The sequence below is a fragment of the Symphalangus syndactylus genome, chromosome 20 (genome assembly GCF_028878055.3).
Source record: "Symphalangus syndactylus isolate Jambi chromosome 20, NHGRI_mSymSyn1-v2.1_pri, whole genome shotgun sequence".
In the NCBI taxonomy this organism is placed as follows: Eukaryota; Metazoa; Chordata; class Mammalia; order Primates; family Hylobatidae; genus Symphalangus; species Symphalangus syndactylus.
In genome coordinates this window covers 27,317,883-27,338,378 of record NC_072442.2, presented here as the reverse complement: position 1 = coordinate 27,338,378, position 20,496 = coordinate 27,317,883, and the positions used below count along the sequence as shown (strand labels likewise).

Genomic DNA, 20,496 nt, shown 5'->3' with positions numbered 1-20,496 from the left:
TGGAGAGCTAATCACAAGGCCCCTGTTCTCAAGTTACAAGACAGGCATCTGCTTGGAAGAGGATCAAGAAGCCAATAAAAGGAAGAGGCTCTGATCATCCTACTAGGCAGATGAGGAAGACCTAAAGGGAAGAGGAAAAACTAAGATTACTCCTTTCAACAAGAGAGTTCCCTGAGGGGACCTCAGTGCAAACATGCTCTGAATCCATGATAAGAAAAACCCAATACACTTTCACTGTCTTTGCACTTGAGAATGATTCTGGTCCTATACAGGGGCGTATGTGGGAATTAAAATGACTGCTGGCTTACAGTTTAAAAAGTCTCTGAAGAGGAACATTGGGGAAAGGCTGATAAATCCTGACACCACCAACTTCATTAGCTGCATAAAATACTCCAGAGGAAGTGGGGGAAAATGTTTGTTTGCTGTCTAATTTGATACTCATATATGCTAACCAAGAATCTTATACAATTCCCTGTGGTTAACAGCCATTTGAAAGTAAACAGCCAGTGACTATTAGTGCCATTCACCAACCTTATCTTCCATATTGAAGAGTGGCTTGACGTGTTCCCTGTAAAACTCCAAGGGTGTTATGGGGCCAATCTTCTGATAATTTTTATCTTTGTCTCGATACTCCCAGGTGAATGTCTCTGGTGGATTACCCAAACAGATGCACACCACTCGGAATATCTGGAAGAGAGGAGGAGGAAAGGCGAGCAATGGTTAGGGGGAAATGTTATTTTTTTCACCTCTTCATTTTCCTTAAGCTTAGGAAACACAAGAAGTTAGTGGCTAAATTCAAGCTAAAAATTTCACAAGAAATCTAATACTGCGTCAAAAACTGGAAAGCTGATGTCTGAGATTTGGTATCAGTCAACTTATGAGTTCTCAGATAAACACTGTGAACAATGCAATTCTGAAATGTTAACATTTAGTGCTTAGTACTTGTCCTGAAAATTTAAACTTCCTTAGCCAAGAATCTGTCTGCCACTGATACCCAGCAAGATCTGAGTTGCGGCACTGCTGATTATTTTTCAAGTAACAAAAAAATGACAAATTTTATAAATGGATTTCCTTCCCTTTATACATTGATGTTTTCCTTATTACCACAGGGGTCTCTAGTCATAGGAAAGTAACTAATTTTTCAGCTGGAGTTGGATGACAATGCCTGTTAAAAGTATTATTAGAAGAGGGCCAGGTGCAGTGGTTCATGCCTGTAATCCCAGCACTTTGGGAGGCTGAGGTTGCAGGATCGCTTGAACCCAGGAGTTCAAGACCAGCCTGGATAACATAGTGAAACCCCATCTTAAAAAAGAAAAAAATTAGCTGGACATGGTGGCTCACGCCTGTAGTCCCAGGTGCTCAGGAGGGTGAGGAGGGAGGATCGCTTGAGCCCAGGAGGCAGAGGCTTCAGTGAGCCATGATTGTGCCACTACACTCCAGCCTGGGTGACAGAGCAAGACCCTATCTCAAAAAATACAAAAATTAGGGGCACATGTTCTCAGGATCTCCTGAGGGCTGAGTTATGGTTTAAAAAAAAAAAAAAAAAGTACAAAAATTAGACAGGCGTGGTGGCCTGCGCCTGTGGTCACAGCTACTCAGGAGGCTGAGGTGGGGTGACCACTTGAGCCCAGGACGCAGAGGTTGCAGTGAGTTGAGATCACACCACTGCACTCCAGCCTGAGTGACAGAGTGAGGACTCTGTCTCAAAAATAAGAAGAAGTGGAGTGACTTTTAGTAATAAGGTATAATTTTTTGGGTTGTGAGACAACATATTTTCTAACAATATCACAACACCTTCAAGTTAACATCATTACAATCCAAGGATATATTTTATATTATTTTCATTTTATAGAAATGCAAAAATAAGGCCGGGCGCAGTGGCTCACACCTGTAATCCCAGCACTTTGGGAGGCTGAGGCAGGTGGATCATGAGGTCAGGAGTTCGAGACCAGCCTGGCCAACATGGTGAAACCCTGTCTTTACTAAAGATACGAAAAAAAAAAAAAAACTAGCTGGGCATGGTGGTGTGAGCCTATAATCCCAGCTACTTGGGAGGCTGAGGCAGGAGAATCCCTTGAACCCGGGAGGCAGAGGTTGCAGCGAGCCAAGATCATGCCATTGCACTCTAGCCTGGGGGACAGGGCAAGACTCCATCTCAAAGAAAAAAAAAAAAAAAGAAAGCAATGCAAAAATAGAAAAACAGATACACCCTGCACAAGGACAGAATAAAGAAAGTATTTCATCTTCTATATCAAATGTCCTTGTCTTTTTAAAAACATAACACTATGATCTGCCTGTCTCTTTTGCACCCACAGTCAGCACCCTGATCCAATCATCTATTACCTGCATTATTTATACTACACATTTGTATCTGCCATCACATTCAACAGAAACAGATTTTATATTTACCAAGTGTGCCTATATTGTGCTAGATACTATGTATTTGCTAGGTCCACACAATTCTCATAATACCCTCTCAAGGTATATTTCCCTCCACTTTCCCTTCACCTTTTTTTTTCTTCTTCTTTTTTTTTTTTAAATCAGAGATTGAGACACAAAGAAACCAAGTAATTTACTTAAGGTCACACAGCCAGCAAGTGGAAAACCATAATCTAAACTGAGGTCACATGCTGTCAACAACAACAACAACAACAACGAAGTATTGCTCCTTGGCTACAGGATTTAAAAAGGGAAGATGTACTGACTGTCTACTTTGCTGTACTATCTTTCACTACCATATTTCTTAAGCCTCTCAACAAAGATGGTGGATATTATCCCCCTTTTACAGATAAGGAAATCAAGGTTCAGGGAAACAAATCACTTTCCTGAAGTCATAGAGCCAGTAAACGGCAGAATTAGGATTTGAACTTAGGGCTGACTTTAATATGCTGTTTCCAAAACTCCTTCTATTTACCATTTACTGTAACTTTCTAGGTTTCATATAACTTGTTTCCCATAAAAGATTATACACTTCTTAAAGATAAGAACTAGATCATGGATATTTTGTGTCCTTTATAGCATCTAGCAGTGCTGGCGACATGACACAGATATACCAGTTGATCTGAACATTGTTCCATTCTCCATATCACCACAGGAGAATTTGAAAAGCACTACTTTTCTCAACTCACATCCCTGTTGAAGATCCAATGTTTCCCTATTACCTCCCACAACAAATCCCAACTCCATGACCTAATTCCTTTTTCTTTTTAACTTAGACAAAACATATGTTAAGTGTGTAAAACACACTAACAATTCGTTTTTTAAAAACATACATATATACCCATGTAACCATCATTCACATCAATATACATAACATTTCCAGGCTCTGGAGGTTCTCTGGCTCCTTTGCTGTTAAGTAACCCACAACTTCCACCAGATAACCACTATTTTTACTTTATAACCATTGATTAGTTTTCCCTGTCCTTTAACTTTGTATAGAAGTATTCATAGAACATATTATCTTTTGTGTCTGGCTTCCTTTGGCTGACATAATGTCTGTGAGATTCACACACATTGCTGTGTATATGAGCAATTTGTTCACTGCTGTGATTCTATCTTAACAGAAGCAAGTTAACTTAGAGAAGAAGTTATGCTTGCCTGTCATTTTGTTTTGTTCTCTTTTCCAAGAGAGAACCTTCCTTTATTAAGATTTACTGTGTGTGTTATGAGCCTGAACATCTGGTCATTAAACCATCTCTCTTTTAACATTGTATCCTTCTCATGTTGGTTTCTACCACAGAAAGAAGGCAGAGTACCACATAAGCAACTGTAACTGAGTTACTCTAGCCAAGGATTAATGAGCTCTGTTTGGGATTCACAGTCATTTTGCGTTTACTCAGTGCCAAGGCTACAGATGACAACTTCAGGCATCTGTCATTATGAAGGCGTTGCCACTGGTAACTGTGGTCAAGTCAATGACAATGAAGGTGCACAGTCAGAACATACTTACATTAGAAAGGCTTCAAAGGCCTAAATGACGTGTATTTTCAACTAGTAACTACTGTTACATGTGTATCTACATGTAGTAGTGGAACCATTTCCATCAATTCTCAGTTATCCAAGGGTGGTAAACTGAGCTCAGCCAGGCCCTGGCCAAAAAAGGAGAGGCAATGCCAGACCCAACTAAGATGAAGATAACTAAGTGAATTTCTGGTTACTTTTAAACATATTTTAAAGATAAATACAAATGTTTTACACTATAATTTGCAAAATACCTTATTATGTACTTGACTCCCTATTTAAAGTAAAAAGTGTTAAATTCCTCCTTCTCCCAAATACATTAGAATATGCATTTCTGCTATCTAAATTCTATAGTGAGTCCTTTTATAAAACAATACTTATGCCCTTCACATATATTTTATAAATCTGAATTTTAATAAAGTTATAATTAAGGCATAAATACGGATAAGGGTGATATTTCTTTCTTTTAGATTCTAGTAAAACTTTGTAACTTGAGACATGTTGCATTGTTTTATACTATTTGTTTACCATGACTATAAATTATCCAAAGTCATTAATATTTAAGTCAGTCTGTAACACTTTGGAAGGAATATCTGACTCTGAGCCAAATAACAATAGTTAATTAAATAAGCTCTCATTAAAAAAAAAAAAAAAATACTCCAAAGAATAATTTCCATGGTCTCTGACACTATATTTTCTTGATAAGAGACTCTGCAGTTCTGAAGTAACATTCCCTGGGCAGTGAGCTTTAGATATCCAACTCTGCTCTCTGGTGGGCAACACTGGAGTGTCACCTGCTTCTCACAAGATCTACTTGGCATCCAGGAGAAAAAGATACTGAACAGTGAACACAAGAGATTATACAGAATTGAGTAAAGTAAGAGTACAACCATATCCCTCAAAATATAATTACACATTAAATTAATATTAAAACCAACAATTAGCCCATTTAGGGAAATGTATTGGTGACTTCCCATCCCAGTACTTCACATCTTTTCTCCTTTACTTTTCTCCATTGCACTTCTGGCATATTATACTTCTTATACACTTTGTCTTTCCCTACTAGAACATCAACTACACAAAGGCACGTATTCTTTTCCGTGTTGTTCACTGTTCAATCTCCAATGCCTAGAATAGTGTCAGATACATATGTTAAGAAATATTTACCGAACACGACTTTTTTTGGGGGGGGGGAGGGAGCGGGGGACACAGCCTCACTCTGCACCCAGGCTGGAATGTGGTGGCACGATCTTGGCTCACTGCAACCTCTGCCTCCCAGGTTCAAGCATTTCTCATGCCTCAGCCTCCCAAGTAGCAGTGATTACAGGCATGCACCACCATGCCTGGCTAATTTTTTGTATTTTCAGTAGAGACAGGGTTTCGCCATGTTGGCCAGGCTGGTCTTGAACTCCTGGCCTCAAGTGATCTGCCTGCCTCCCAGAGTGCTGGGATTATAGGCGTGAGCCACCACATCCAGCCCCACATCCAGCCCCGAGCACTTCTGTCATTTCAAACCAAATTTAGAACCAATCTGATAAAGGCGGTAGACTTGGAATATGAGCTTTCCAAAATGCTGGAAAGCTGAAGGCAAAGATATACATGGCTCAATGACACCTGGCAACTGATTCTGCTTTTCCTCAACTCCTCAAATGAATAATGATGTGATCCTACTAATTCTGAATCTGGTTTAAAAAGAACAGAAGCAGCCAATGTTTCTAATTATTCCCTTCAATATAGATTACTGAGAAAGGTCCCCTAAAATTGTGATATGAGTCCCAGAGTATAAAGGGCAGCCTGCCCAAAATTGAGCTAAATTTTTTGATCAATGGAGACCCTTTGCTTGTACCCTGGGGGCAGGTGTATGTCAAGGGAAGCTACACTGAGTGCATCTGTACTTGCCTCTTGGGGCCATTTGTCTTCTGATTAAGATTTTATATCATTAGCTAATTAAATAGGGAACTTAAACTAACTTACAACAATGTGGATTATATATAGTCCCTTTCTAGCAACCTATAACTAGAAAAACTGCAGCTGGTGCCAGAAAGGTCCAAGCCCTATTTCCAGTTTAAAAATATTTCATGGCCGGGCGCGGTGGCTCACGCTTGTAATCCCAGCACGTTGGGAGGCCGAGGCGGGCGGATCACGAGGTCAGGAGATCGAGACCACGGTGAAACCCCGTCTCTACTAAAAATACAAAAAAATTAGCCGGGCATGGTGGCGGGCGCCTGTAGTCCCAGCTACTCGGAGAGGCTGAGGCAGGAGAATGGCGTGAACTCGGGAGGTGGAGCTTGCAGTGAGCCGAGATCGCGCCACTGCACTCCAGCCTGGGTGACAGAGCGAGACTCCGTCTCAAAAAAAAAAAAAAAAAAAAAAAAAAAAATTTTCATAAGAAGGTGAATTATAAAGAAGGGTTCTACCTCTCAAGTCTCATTTTATAAAGGACCTCCATTGTAACTGATCTCTAAAAATATTTTCAGGCCAGATGCAGTGGCTCACACCTGTAATCCCAGCATGTTAGGAGGCTGAGGTGGGAGGATAACTTGAGCCTGGGAGGTTGAGGCTGCAGTGAGCTGTGATCGTCCTAACACTGCACTCCAGCCTGGGCAACAGAGCAAGATACTATCTCAAAAAAATAAAAAAAAAATCTCCCTAGTGGAAAGATCTGTTTATTTTAAATGACTTGCTGAAGTGTAACATGGTAAAAGAAACGGAATCAGGAGAGAAAGGTAAAAGAATGAGACATGAAATAAGGGGAAAGAATGTGTAGATCCCAATTTAATGAGAAATGGTATGGGCCTTAGTTAATTCCCACGCCCATGACAGACATCAAGTGAGAGGAAGAAGGGAAGATGCAGCAGTTGAGAGTCAGTCATAAATCTTAGAAGCGTGAGAACCTTAAACAGTTTTTAAGGCAGCTACAGGCAGACACAGAATGAAGGAGAGGTTAGAACAGTAAGGTAGTTCGAAGATAACAACCAAACTACTTGAAAGAGAGCAAAACTTCATACAATTCTTCCGCTCAAAAATCTTCCTGACTTCTCATTGCCTGTTGAATTGGGGCAAACTCTCATGCTAGTATTCTAAGTTCTTATTATCTATGTCTAATTTTACCTTTCCACTGTTAAGGCTAGAAGATTTCAGTGCTTGAAACCACTGCAGAAGAGACAGAATCTTAGTCCTCATTTGTATTTGCAATACTGGGTTTTTGAGAAAGTAGTACGGTAAAGTCTAAAGCACTGTAAAAATATTAGTTACTTCTATTGTATAAAAATGCAAAGCCCTACAATCATTTACCCCAACTTCTTTTTATTTTTTTAAGAGACAGGGTGGGCCAGGCACGGTGGCTCACGCTTGTAATCCCAGCACTTTGGGAGGCCAAGGCGGGTGGATCACAAGGTCAGGAGATCGAGACCATCCTAACACGGTGAAACCCCGTCTCTACTAAAAATACCAAAATTAGTCGGGCACGGTGGCAGGCGCCTGTAGTCCCAGCTACTAGGGAGGCTGAGGCAGGAGAATGGCACGAACCCGGGAGGTGGAGCCTGTAGTGAGCTGAGACTGCACCACTGTACTCCAGCCTGGGCGACACAGCGAGACTCCGTCTCAAAAAAAAAAAAAAAAAAAAAAAGAGACAGGGTGTCACTCTGTCACCCAGGCTGGAGTGCAGTGGTGCAATAACAGCTCACTGCAGCCTTGAACTCCCGGGCTCAAGTGATCCTCTTGCCTCAGCCTACCATGTAGCTAGAATTACAGGCACACACCACCATATCCAGCTAAATTTTTCATTTTCTTGTAGAGATGGGGTCTCTCTGTGTTGGCCAGGCTGGTCTCAAGTTCCTGTGTTCAAGTGATTCTCCTGCCTTGGCCTCCCAAGGCACTGGGATTATAGACATGAGCCACCATGCACAGCCTACCCCAACTTTTTTTAGTTTTACTGATGGAGAAAGTAGTCTCAAAGGTAAAATGACCTATTGATCAAAGAATAGAAAGGTCACGAGAACACTAAAGCAGTCACAGAAAACAGCTCAACATTGAAAACAGTTCAGTGCCGTGGGTAAATGAGCTAGTTATAGGAGAGAAGGAGTAAGGAACCTACCTTAGTGACTGTTTATTCACAGAGGAAGAGGAGAAGGGAAGTCAGCTCTCTACTACTTTCTGGTAGGGAATGAAAGAAGGGCAAAGATCTGTTTTTTTGTTTTTTGTTTTTTTTTTGAAGTAAAACACCCAAGCAGGCAGAAAAGCAGATGCCTTCTGGAGGCATTAAATATGTTTTTGGGCACAGAAAGACATAAAAAGGTACACTTTAAAAGTATGTGCACTTCTGTGATGTTAAAGAGAATGAACTCATATAGATGATAACTAATAGTTAAATAATGATCTTGAGATTACTTCTAGAGGTGTTTATATCAAAGAAAGAAACAGAAATGCGGACTATCTGGCCCCACCCCACACCTACTAGATCAATCTGCATTTTAACAAGATCCCAAGGTGATTCATGTGCACATTAAAGTCTGATGGCACTACTTAAGACCACATCTATTCTTTCCCTCTTCCAAAACCTTGCTTCTTCAATTATTACTTCTCTCATTCACACCTGCTATCCTTTTCTACACACTGGTTCCCTCACACTGCCCTAATTGCCAAAAAGCCTTCTTTCCTATCTGTAAGTTCATCCTTCAAGATCCCAGGACGTTATCCCAATACTTTTCCTTGTCCTCTACATCCAATTCATCAGCAAGTCCTGACACCTTCACTTCCAAAATATATCCTGAAAAATTTTTTGTTTCTGAGATGGGGTCTCGCTCTGTCACTCAAGCTGGAGTGCAGTGGTGACAATCATAGCTCACTGCAGCCTGGAACTCCTGGGCACAAGTGATCCTCCATCTCAGCCTCCTGCTAGCATATGCCACCATATCTGAACATTTTATATATTTGGTGTTAAAAATATATTTTTTAATCAAAGATGTCTTTAAAAATACAGATAACTAGGTTCTATTCTAGAGAAACTAACTTTGTGGGTCTGGGACAAGTTAGGCCTATATATTGTTTTTAATAGCTGAGAGCCACTGCTATAGAATTTCCTAAGTCAATCATAAATGGCTTCTTTTCCCTTTTTGTGGCACTGACAAATACTGTTTTTGGTCTTTCATTGACTGATTGATTTTAGAAATGAGGTCTCACTATGTTGTCCAGGTAGCACTTGAACTCCTGGGCTTCTGGACTCAAGTGATCTGCCTTAGCCTCCCAAGTAGCTGGCACTACAAGTGTTACCACCATGCCTGGCTATGTTTTGCTTTTTAACAGGTTTTTTTTTTTTTTGAGACAGAGCCTTGCTCTGTCACCCAAGCTGGAGTGTAGTGGCACAATCTTGGTCTCTGCCACCTGCGGGGTTCCGGTGATTCTTGTGTCTCAGCTGCCCAAGCAGCTGGCATTACAGGCATGCACCACCATGCCCAGATTTTTTTTTGTATTTTAGTAGAGACGGGGTTTTGCCATGTTGGCCAGGCTGGTCTTGAACTCCTGGCCTCAAGTGATCCACCTGCCTTGACCTCCCAAAGTGCTGGGATTATAGGCATGAGCCACTGCGCCCAACTGAGAATACATTAATAATCTTAAGGGGATCTGCGGGCTCAAAAAATGGACACAGAGATAACATTGCAATAGAGGTAACTACACATCTCCAAAACAGATCTGCCTTGCCTGTCATCTCAATAAGCAGCCTGCACCTCACTTCTCAGTAAGAATGCCTTTAGCATAAACACATTTTATTCAAAGCTATCTGAGCTTCATGGCTGTTGATTAAGCCATTATTTTGACTTGCCTACAAGGTTACACAAATCATAGGTACTAATTTGTGGCTTTAAAACTGCAGCTAGGTTCTTCATTACCAAAGAGTCAGGTTCAATGAAAAGAAGTCATTTGGGGGATTGTAAAAATTTAAAAACCTTATACACAGGGCCGGGCATGGTGGCTCACACTTTATAATACGTGCAATCTTTGGGAGGCTGAGGTGAGAGGATTGCTTGAGCCCACGTGGTGGATATCGGCCTGGGAAACATAGTGAGACTGAATCTCTACACAATTTTTTTAATAAATGAGCTGGGCATGGTGGCATGCACCTGTAGTCCCAGCTACTTGGGTGGCTGAAGCAGCACTTGAGCCCAGGAGTTGAAAGTTATAGTAAGCTATGACTGCGCCTCTGCACTCCAGCTTGGGCAACAAAGTGAGACTCTGTCTCTAAGGGTGAAAAACCCTTACACACAGAATTCTGTAGTAAATAGTTTAGGTAGAATCATTAACTAAATAAGCCTATAAAACATTCCTACTCAGGATTTGGTAAAGTTGGATCTTACTATTTCTCTGAGGCAGGAGTAGGGGAGGAAAAAAATATGTGAAACATATCTGCCCTAACTCTTACCAGCCAATTACCATGCTCTACCAATGATGAGGATATCAATCTAAGACATATCATCAGTTCAAAGATTAAAGCAACCATCAAAAGCCAAAAGGATGCTTATTATCTACAGCAAGTATTATCTGGGCCCTTTTCCACAACTGTTCGCAGAACCTTCATTCCTACTATACCTCCATTTTTTTTTTTTTTTTTTTTTTTTTTTTTTTGGAGACGGAGTCTCACTCTGTCGCCAGGCTGGAGTACAGTGGCACAATCTCGGCTCATTGCAAGCTTTGCCTCCTGGGTTCAAGTGATTCCCCTGCCTCAGCCTCCCGAGTAGCTGGGACTACAGGCGCACAACATCACGACCAGCTAATTATTTGTATTTTAGTAGAGACGGAGTTTCACCATGTTGGTCAGGATGGTCTTGATCTCCTGACCTTATGATCTGCCCACCTCGGTCTCCCAAAGTGCTGAGACTGCAGGCATGAGCCACCGTGCCTGGCCCCCACCATCTTAATCTAACCCTAAATAAAGGCAAATTATGTAGCAGATTTAGCCTCTGCAAGACAGATCATTCCAAGCAAGAAGGGAAGAAGTAACATTTACAGAACTCCTGCTATGTGCCAGGCACTATGCCTTGTATGCTTACATTTAATCCTTGATTCCCCAAAAATCCAGTAAGGAAAATATTTCAGATCCTGAACTGAATCTCAGACAGGTTAAGTAACTTACCTAGGATCACAGACTGTTAAGTAAAAGAGTCAGAATTTAAACCCATGTATGTCTGACTCCAAAGCCTATTTTTTCCTACTATACTAAGATGCCTCTCTTCCATAAGAATTTAAGAGATAAAAATGAGATTATTTAAATGCATTTGGTAAATGAAATTTCTGCATTCGTCCACTCAACAAATACTTAAGAAACAGCTATTGTGCCAAGCACTAGGCTAGATATGTTAAACATGAACTGAGCCTTTAGAGCTTAGGGAACTTGTCCCAGGATATATGGCTATTAAGTAATGAGAAGACTAGAACTTAGATAGCCTGACTTCAGAGATTACACACTCCACTACTTCACTATGCTGCATCTCTAAAATTTAAAGGAAAACACGAGTGAAGCATTAGTGTTTTCCATCGCAGTGAAAAAAAGTAGGCCATTTTAACTCCATACAGTCTTGAAAGGAAGTCTAATAAAGGGCCCACTGGCTGACAAAGGGAAACATTTATTCTTTCCTCAAACCAATTTCAGTTTTATGCATATTCATTCTGGACATGATTAGTATTAATAATAAAGTTTCTTAACTGTCTTGATCATAAATAATATTACCACCTCATACTTTAGTGCTTTTTACATTTTCCAAAATGTTTTTACATACGTTATTATAACAAATATAACCATCAATAGCTCCCTGTCTTTATTTCTACAGAAAGAAGCCAAATATTCTGGCATCTATCCAACATCCCTGACATCTCTGCCTTTCTAGCTTAACCTGCTACCCATCATACATGTTTCAGCCACGATTCCCTGAAGGTTCTATCTTTGTTCATGGCGCTGTTCATACAATTCCTTTTGCCTAGAATGGTCTTGTGATCTACCTGGTAAATTCTGACTACTCTTTCAAGAGCTATCTTCCCTATGAAAACTTCAGCTCACTGAGCTAATCACTCCCTCCTCTACGACCAACAAATCAGTTTTTACACATCTAGCATAGGAGTTATTATCATTATAGATGGGTTTTCTTTTTCCCAAGAGACTGAGCTCTTTAAGAGCAGTGACTATATCTTTCTCATCTGTTTCCTCAGTGCCAAACTCATAGAAGGTATTTAATATTTATGAAATGATAAAAGAATGATTATACAGACCACTAAACTAGGAATTAGAAAATCTAAGTCCAAGTCCTACACTAAAAGGCAAAGTAAGTTTTAAGCTCAGTTTTTTCAGTGTAAAATAAGTAATTTTCAATTCAATTAAACATTCGTTGCCATGACTAAAGCTTCCTAATCATTAATTTAACAGATGGGAATATTCTGAGAGTTCTTTAGAAGGGTCACAAAAAATCCAAATTTTGTTATTACCTCCTCCATCATGATGTCCTGTGTGGCCAAGATTTCTCCTTTGGTTGCTCCACTGTGTACCAGGTTCCGCAGTCGTATACAGAATTCTCTCATCTATGACAGAAACTTATTCAGCACTCCAAGTTACCCAAATTCAATTGTAAATGACTCTCACAGACCAACACAAGTTCTATTTTGAAGTATAACTCAGGCCAGACCCATGACAGAGTTCATAAAGGCAAATGTGTTTTTCTTCAACTTGTCCACTTAAACACATAGCTAAAAATGCTTTCCATAAGGAGAAAAGGCATAAATTACTCCTCCAAAATACTAGATGGAACTGCTTCTTCTCTGCAAACATCACATAAAGATGTTTTATGTGTCTGGGCATGGGGAAAACATGTGATCACATAATGCCTATCACTCAGAAAAAGCAGGAGACAAGATAATTATGCCACTATGTTACTCTCGTAGAATTTCAATAGCTGTCCATTTTTCCTTCTCTGCCAGCTGACTATGACCATGGTTATGCCAGCCCCCAATAAAATTTCCATTTTTTCATTTCATTTTTTCACCAAGATAAAGGTAAGTCTGAAATTTAACCACAGTGCTAAAGAGGATGTTGCTCTGACTTCCAATGGAATCAAATGCCATACTATTAATGATCTTTTAGCCTTTGGAGAAGAATCCCCAGCGTTTCCAGGGTGGAAAATAGTCTACTAATGTTGGGGAGACACACCTATAGTTTATTTTAAAATGTAATCCTTCTCCCAGAGAGATGAAAAATCCAATTTTAGCCTCATGGATTAGGACAGCAGATTCTGGCAACTCCCAGTTCTCAAAAACCACGCCTGGCTAGCAAAGCAGCATCCCTGTAGGAATTATAATTCTCCTCGGGAAAACTGGTTATGTAGAGAAGACAAAATGATTCATTAAGATAACTGAAGCAAATAAAAAGCAGTTCAATAACTACAACAAATCTTAAGTGGGTGGATAAACCACATTGATGTGGTCTGGGGAAGTCTCAGAACACATCACCCTCTTTAAGGGAATCTTGCGAATATTCTTTTTGGTTTTACTAGCACATAAAGCAGTCCTAGCCTGCCTCCACTAGAACCAAGTGAGAGACACAGCACCCTGAGTGCTTGTGGCCAATATTAATTGGACATGGGACTTTATTTCCTAACTATCCCCCTAAGAAAACATTAACATCAACAGAAATAAAAGTGGAAGTTTTTTAAAAGGAAAAACCCTCTAATATTAATTATTTTTAAAGTTATTAAGTAGCTACATTGCTTTTGACAAACATTGACATTGGTAGTTATCTCGTACACAAACTGTATACACTGAGATACCCAGGAACCCCTTTTAAAAAATAAGTTTTAAGGAAAGCACACTAAACTCAATCTAACCCTGCTTCATGTATTGTACCTTGTGATTCAGAATATCATTCATCCTTCTGGTTGCCTCTGTTGTATAAGATTCAGGGAAGCATTTCTTAGGGATAACACCATATTTTTCTAAAAGAAAACAAACTCTAGTGTTAAAGAAGGTAAAAGATTAGAAACCCTGGCAAAAATAGTGATTCTTTCAAAAAATAGGCGGTATTTTCCTGGCTTACTTCAGAAAATCTTATACCTCATATTATGAAGCAGGGTTTTTTTGTGTTTTTTTTGACAGAGTTTTGCTCTGTCACTCAGGCTGGAGGGCTGTGACACAATCCTGGCCCACTGCAGCCTTGAACTCCCAGGCTTGGCCTCCTGAGTAGTGGCAACTATGGTGCATGATACCATGTGCAGCTCATTTTTTTATTTTCTGTAGAGACAGGGCCCCACAATGTTACCCAGGCTGGTACTGAACTCCTGGGCTTGAGCAATCCTCCTGCCCTGGTCTCCCAAAGTGCTAGGATTATATGCCTGAGCCACCTTACGCAGCCTAAGTAGGTTTTTAACGTGCATATTTATCTGTCTGTGTTAGAATTAATTCTATTCTTTTTATCTACTATACTTGGTCACTTCTCAGCCTTGTGGTCAAGATCAAATGTATCCATCATACTTTTGTAAAGTGCTCAGCATGACGAGATTTTCCAAAAGATGTTTTGAAGACATTTTAACACAGCTCCAGTTTTAATGTGTTTCCTGATTACATCAATGGATAAGAAAACAATTTTTTCACAGAAAATTAGTTCTCCTTAATACTACCTTTTCTTTTCCAACCCATCCTTCACAGTAGCTCTCTCCTTAATCCTCATTTAAGAAGGCACTTTATAGGTGAGAATGTGAACTAAAGGTCCTTAGAAATAACTATATATCCTTCTCAGAGACCAATTCTACTCTGTACACAACCACCAAAGAACTGGCCCATGCCTAACTACAGGCTTACTTAATCATGCTGAGTTTCAGTTCCATTAAAGAAAGAACTTTTACCAACAATATTGACAAGCATATCCCATTGGCCACCATCATTTGCAGGGTTCGTAAGCAAAAACTGCACCAGCCTCCCATCCTCAGGCTCCTTTCTCTGGGCTGTGTCCACAAAAGCATTCAAGAAGAAATAACAGCGTTCAACCTAAAGAGCAAAGAAAGTTAAATAAAATTAAAAGAAAAAAGTGTCAATAATTTCATTGGCATTATCAACAGAATGGGAGTCTTGGAATTACCATGGAATCAACATAATAGTTTTTTTTTTTTTCTTTTTAAAAACATGAACCCTTCATGAATTTGCATGTCATCCTTGTATAGAGACCATGCTAATCTCTTCTGTATCACTCCAGTTTGGGTATTTATGATGCTGAAACAAGCACCATAATAAGTATTTTTAAACTAAAACTGGTAAATAAACATCAGTATCTGACTTCATCAGAATATCTGAAGTTTCTTCTTTTACCTGTGTATGTATCCTAATATATTGTGTATATGTGTACAGTGTTTACATTCCAACGCTAAAACAAAACCTGATATTTAAAGTCTTTAATCGATGAACGTTTAATGAACACCTATGTAATATATATTTTATTTACTTATTTTTAGACAGGGTCATGCTCTGTTGCCTAGGCTGGAGTGCAGTGGTGCAATCTCACTGCAGCCTCAACCTCCTGGGCTCAAGCAATCCTCCTACCTCAGCCTCCTGAGTAGCTGGGAGGACAGATGTGCACCACACATGGCTAATTTTTGTACTTTTTGTAGAGACAGGGTTTCGCCAGATCCAGACTGGTCTCGAATTCCTGGGCTCAAGCAATCCTCTCACCTCAGCCTCCCAAAGTGCTGGGATTACAGGCATGAGCCACCAAACCAGGTCAGTAATATACATTTTGAAGATTAGGAAATGGAATATGGCCAGGAGTGGTGGCTCACACCTGTGATCCCAGCACTTTGGGAGGCCAAGGCAGGCAGATCACTTGAGGTCAGGAGTTCGAGACCAGTCTGGCCAACGTGGTGAAATGCCCTGTCTCTACTAAAAATACAAAAATTAGCTGGGCGTGGTGGCATGTGCCTGTGATTCCAGCTACTTGGGAGGCTGAGTTGAGAGGATGGCTTGAACCCAGGAGGCAGAGGTTACAGTGAGCCGATATTGTGCCACAGCCCTCTAGCCTGGATGGCAGGGTGAGACTGTCTCAAAAAAATAAATAAAGAAACAATGAAATAAAATTATTTACTGTTTTTCAGACAAGTTCTTGAGAAGGGAAATTAGGTCCTAGAAAAGAACAAATAACCTAAAAAGATGTTAAAAAGGGAGATATATTGAATATTGAATATAAAATTTAAAATTTTAAATAGACAAGCGAGCAGTAAGATGAGTAGTAAACTTATTTCATTGCAAAAAAATGGTCACCTACCAACCAAAAACAGTTCTGCCTTTGAAAGAGTCAACTTTTGATACTCTGGAAGTCAGAATAAAAGGTGTCTCACCTATTATGAAAGGGCAGGCTATAACTGGAAAAGCAACAAATGAAGAGGCAGTCCCTACCAAGGCTGGTATCGACACAAAAAGAATCTTGCCAGATCCGTCCCATACCTTGTCCCAAAAAAACAGGTAAGATTGACTAAACTCAAATTCTTCAATATTTAATTTTTTCATGAATGGAAGCCTCATAACATTCAGACAAGAAAAGATCCAGCATCGCCCTGAAACAAGAAAGCACATCAAGAAATTATGAGGGTTCACATAGACTGCACTGCTCCAACTGTATTTCCCACCAATGAACTCACGACAAGATCTGGACAATTCAGAAAGAGTAAATCAGAAAGAGCAGAAAGATTAAAAACAAAACAAGAAAGGTGGTAATTATTATTAGCAATATATATGCAAAGGTTTAATATCTTTAACACAAAAACACTCTTTACATATCAAATAAAGAATCCATTTTTCAGAGTAATGCCTTCTCCAAATTGTACTCTACTTCAAAATAAATTAACTGAGAGCGCCATTAGAAAAGTCTTTCAAGGTCTTAAATATAGGGAAATTATCTCTTTTCTGAAGGAAAATTCTGAGGGAAAAACTTTGACTTGTATTGGGTATAACTTTTTTACCAATATGAAAATGTTTATAATATACTGGTAAGTGAAAAAGATAGGTAGCTTACATAACAATGTATAAGATATCAATGCATATTTACACACACAAAGACTTGACAAATATACAGGAAAAATATTCACTTGGTATTTGCAAATTATATTAAACAAAAATAATTTTGTAACAAGAAGAAAACTCTAGTTAACTACAGTGTTTTTTGAAAGTCACTAGTGCCTATTAGTTCGTCTTTACCTTAGATTTACCTGTATGTCACCTCTCTCCTATACGCTATATATTTCTAGTAGAGGGGATCTGGATGCGCTGGTGATGTGAAAACTGCACGAAAATAAACTACACAGCTCACATGCTATTTGGATCTTTTGTATATAAAAGTGACACTACAAAATGTGTAAGACCTGACCTGTTCCCTAACGGGTCACTACAATCTAAACTACGTAGGACCACTGTGACATTACTAACTGGATCATCTGTAGCCTGAGAGCCCACAGCACTCCCAGCACTTTCTTCTAGAGCAAAACATTAATTATTGTAAGGTCTTGACTTTTTCCTTAACATTTAAAAAAATCAATTTTATTCAGGTATAATGTACATACAATAAAATGTACTCACGTTAAATGTGTGCTTTGTGAGTTCTGACCGACTCTAAACAAGCACTGATGTGCTTCCTGTCCATATAGATAGACTGGGAGGTCGTTTTTAAGTACAGAAAGACTAAAAATTCCTTTTAGTACAATTTTGTTGTAAGAATGTGCTCCTTATTTAAATCGCTGGATATCCAATCTTTCACTATACCTGTTTTTTTCTGAGAGTGGTGCTAGAAAGCAGACAGCAAAACGAGACTTCTTGACCAGTAAGGCATGAGAAAAGAACTTTTTTCTGTATTACAAACTGATCTACTGGTGGGAACTGAGCCCATCAGCACATTAGCTTCAGTTGTAACCAAGAAGCATATTTAAAAGTAACATCTGATGACATTTTAATGTCATTACATTGTATCTTTTCTATTTCATAGTATAGGGGCTTCAGGGCATTTCTGGGGAGTCCTCCAAGGATATGAACATTTTCACATGTTCTGTTTTGTGACCAAGACCATACAGCTCCAAGACATGGGCTACAAACCACATAACATTGGAACATAATATAGTCAATTACACTCAAACGTATACTCATGGACATGTCACTTTTGTACTCTAACCGCATGTGCTAACAAGCCACAGAACACCAAAACAAACCACATGGGTAATGTTCGTAGACCTGCCTGTACCTGTGCCTCATTCTTTACGAATTTACGACCAGTTCTTTCAGTACGCATTTAAGACCACTCTTAAATTAGACACCAAAATGGGACGCTGTCAGGTCAAGGAAAGTATGGGAGAAGTGGAAGCCCACACCTGAGCTCTTCTGGTTGGTGACTGGCTTGCCCTCCTGGGGCACGGCGTGCTGGAACACATGCTGCGCGCGCTGCACCGTGGCCCGCTTCAGACAGATGTCCAGCAGGTCGTGGGTGGTCCCGACATTCTGGGCAAGTACGAACTGGGGGTCGGAATTCAGTTTCTGTATCAGAGCAGCTACCTTCTCCGAATTCAGTCCTGTTGGGAAGCCAAACGGGATTTTAACGCCAAAAACGGGGGAAAGGGCTGATCTGGGGCTCCCGCGTCTCGGATCTAACTTCGTAAGCGCATCCTGGGGTGCCTGCTGCAGCGGGGAAACCCATGAGCGGCGTCCTCCTCCAAGGCGCTGTCTCCCTCCAGGCCGCTCCAGCCTGCCCCGAAAGCTCCCTCCCCGCCATCGCCCAGGGTTCCAGCCCCCGGCCTTCCCCACCGCCGGGCCTCACGGGGACCGCGGAGCTCCTCCAGAGAGGACCGCGGCGGGGGACGGCAGGACCTCACCCGCGCTGCTCATGGCGCCCACGCTGCCTGGCGGGGTAACGGTAGCTTCCAGGGTCCTTGGGCGAGCGCCGGGGTTGCGCTGCGGCTCGCTGCCTACGGGGCTCGACTTGTCTCTCGCACTCGGAGCGCCGGAAAAAGGAAACCGGCTCAGCGGCGGCGGCGGAGAGGCTGAGGCCGGGAGAAACGGGGTCCGCGGAGGGACAAAACTCCCCCCTCGCGTTGCTGAGTCAGCGCCGTCGGGGCTGGCCCCGCCCGGGGGAGGGCCGACGGGGGCGGCCTAGCTGAAGCTCTGGGTCAGCCAGCGCCCGGGGGCTGAGGCCGCTCCTGCCCCCGCGCACGACCGCGCAGTTGATCTGCGCGCCAGGGCGGCGCCGGAGCCTTCGCCCCTCCCCGCCCCGGGTTCCCGCCTCCGGGCCGCGCGGGCGCCCTCCCGGGATCAGGCCCGCTCCGAGGAGGGAAGCTGACGGGTTCCCTATGGGCCCAGACCCCAAGTACTCTAGCATCGGGGAATCGTCCCCAGGAAGCCTTGTGAGAAGCCAAAAGGGAGCTCGAGGCGGGAGGGAGGAGCTGAGAGGTCCCATAATTAAGCGTCGGGCTTAGGACGGGTCCATATGTCACAAGGAATGCACCCGAAGGCTCTTCCTGTAGGCTTCGTTTGCTGACCAGTCACTGCATTCTCAATGGCAACTTGTTGCTTGGATTCTCATCAGAAGCAAATAATTGTCTTTGAGGGGAAATTGGAACCAAGCTCTTTCCCACCCACTCCAAAGCTACTACCAGAGTTCTACAAATAGACATCTGCTCATTTCAAGAACACTACCCATCTGGTCTTCACGGAGTCCACGAGTGTCTCCTGTATAGTCCAGCATGTCCCGTTGGGTTTAACTAAGGAGGATGACAGAGGCTAGCCTTATGCATCAATATTGTTCCGCCGAGTTCTCTACAAAACTAACTGATGCTCCCCCTCTAGGCTTTCAAGATAACTCAACAGTTTCCCGAAGTTTTGAGATTGTAAAAACCTTGTTTTTGTTGATTCCATTTTTCATGCCCTGAAATCTCAGCCCTTAGTAAGATGTTGGGATAGAACCCACAGAGGGTAAAACAAAAACACTGAAACCCTGTATCTGCTATTCAAAACAATGAGGTTGTGTGTGTGTGTGTGTGTGTGTGTGTGTGTGTGTGTGTGTGTGTAACCTGGAATCTAGGTCTTCTTAGATTGAAAATCATCGCAGTTCTAAGGAACTCTGATATCTGGAAAAATCCATACTCAGGCACCAATCAGTCATTTGAGAAAGCACAGTTTCTATGTCCCTAGAGAGACTTGGCTAAAAATTGGGGCTATAACATAGCAACTATTTTAAGTGGGCCCATCAACCATCCTATTCTGAGGTTCTTTCAATATCTGAAAAAGAAGAGGCTGAAAATTATACAGAAAGAAATCACTGGTCCTTTCACAAAATGATGTTCAAGCATCCTGCCCAATTCAAGTCATAAATTTTTATTCAATATCTAACATGTACTAACTAGGCACTGGACAAACTGCTGATGACATAGAGACGAACGAAGCTTAATCTTGCCCTTAAGAAACGCAGTGTAGTAGGAAAGAGATGCAAAGCAACTTTTAGACTATCTGTAGTAGCATACCAGTAGCGCTGTAGACTGT

The 20,496-nt window shown here is 41.3% G+C and overlaps 1 protein-coding gene and 1 non-coding gene across 3 annotated transcripts in view; both read right to left on the bottom strand.

The window, feature by feature from the left end:
* BLMH (bleomycin hydrolase) overlaps positions 1-19,219 on the bottom strand; it is a 45,411-nt gene extending 26,192 nt beyond the window's left edge. Inside the window, exons 1-7 of one of the 2 annotated variants that reach the window (XM_055256152.2) lie at positions 18,834-19,219; positions 18,336-18,533; positions 16,426-16,535; positions 14,838-14,979; positions 13,843-13,931; positions 12,433-12,525; positions 532-687 (exon numbers count right to left, since the gene is read on the bottom strand). In XM_055256152.2, the coding sequence (XP_055112127.1) occupies positions 532-687; positions 12,433-12,525; positions 13,843-13,931; positions 14,838-14,979; positions 16,426-16,535; positions 18,336-18,533; positions 18,834-18,846 (801 nt within the window). In that variant the 5' untranslated portion in view covers positions 18,847-19,219. Of the gene's footprint in view, positions 1-531; positions 688-12,432; positions 12,526-13,842; positions 13,932-14,837; positions 14,980-16,425; positions 16,536-18,335; positions 18,534-18,833 lie in introns of those variants that run through there. The other variant, XM_055256153.2, reaches the window with a different exon arrangement.
* LOC129470813 (U6 spliceosomal RNA) lies at positions 15,108-15,214 on the bottom strand. Its single transcript, XR_008653340.1, has one exon. It is a non-coding gene; the product is annotated as a U6 spliceosomal RNA (small nuclear RNA).
* Positions 19,220-20,496: the final 1,277 nt, after the last annotated feature.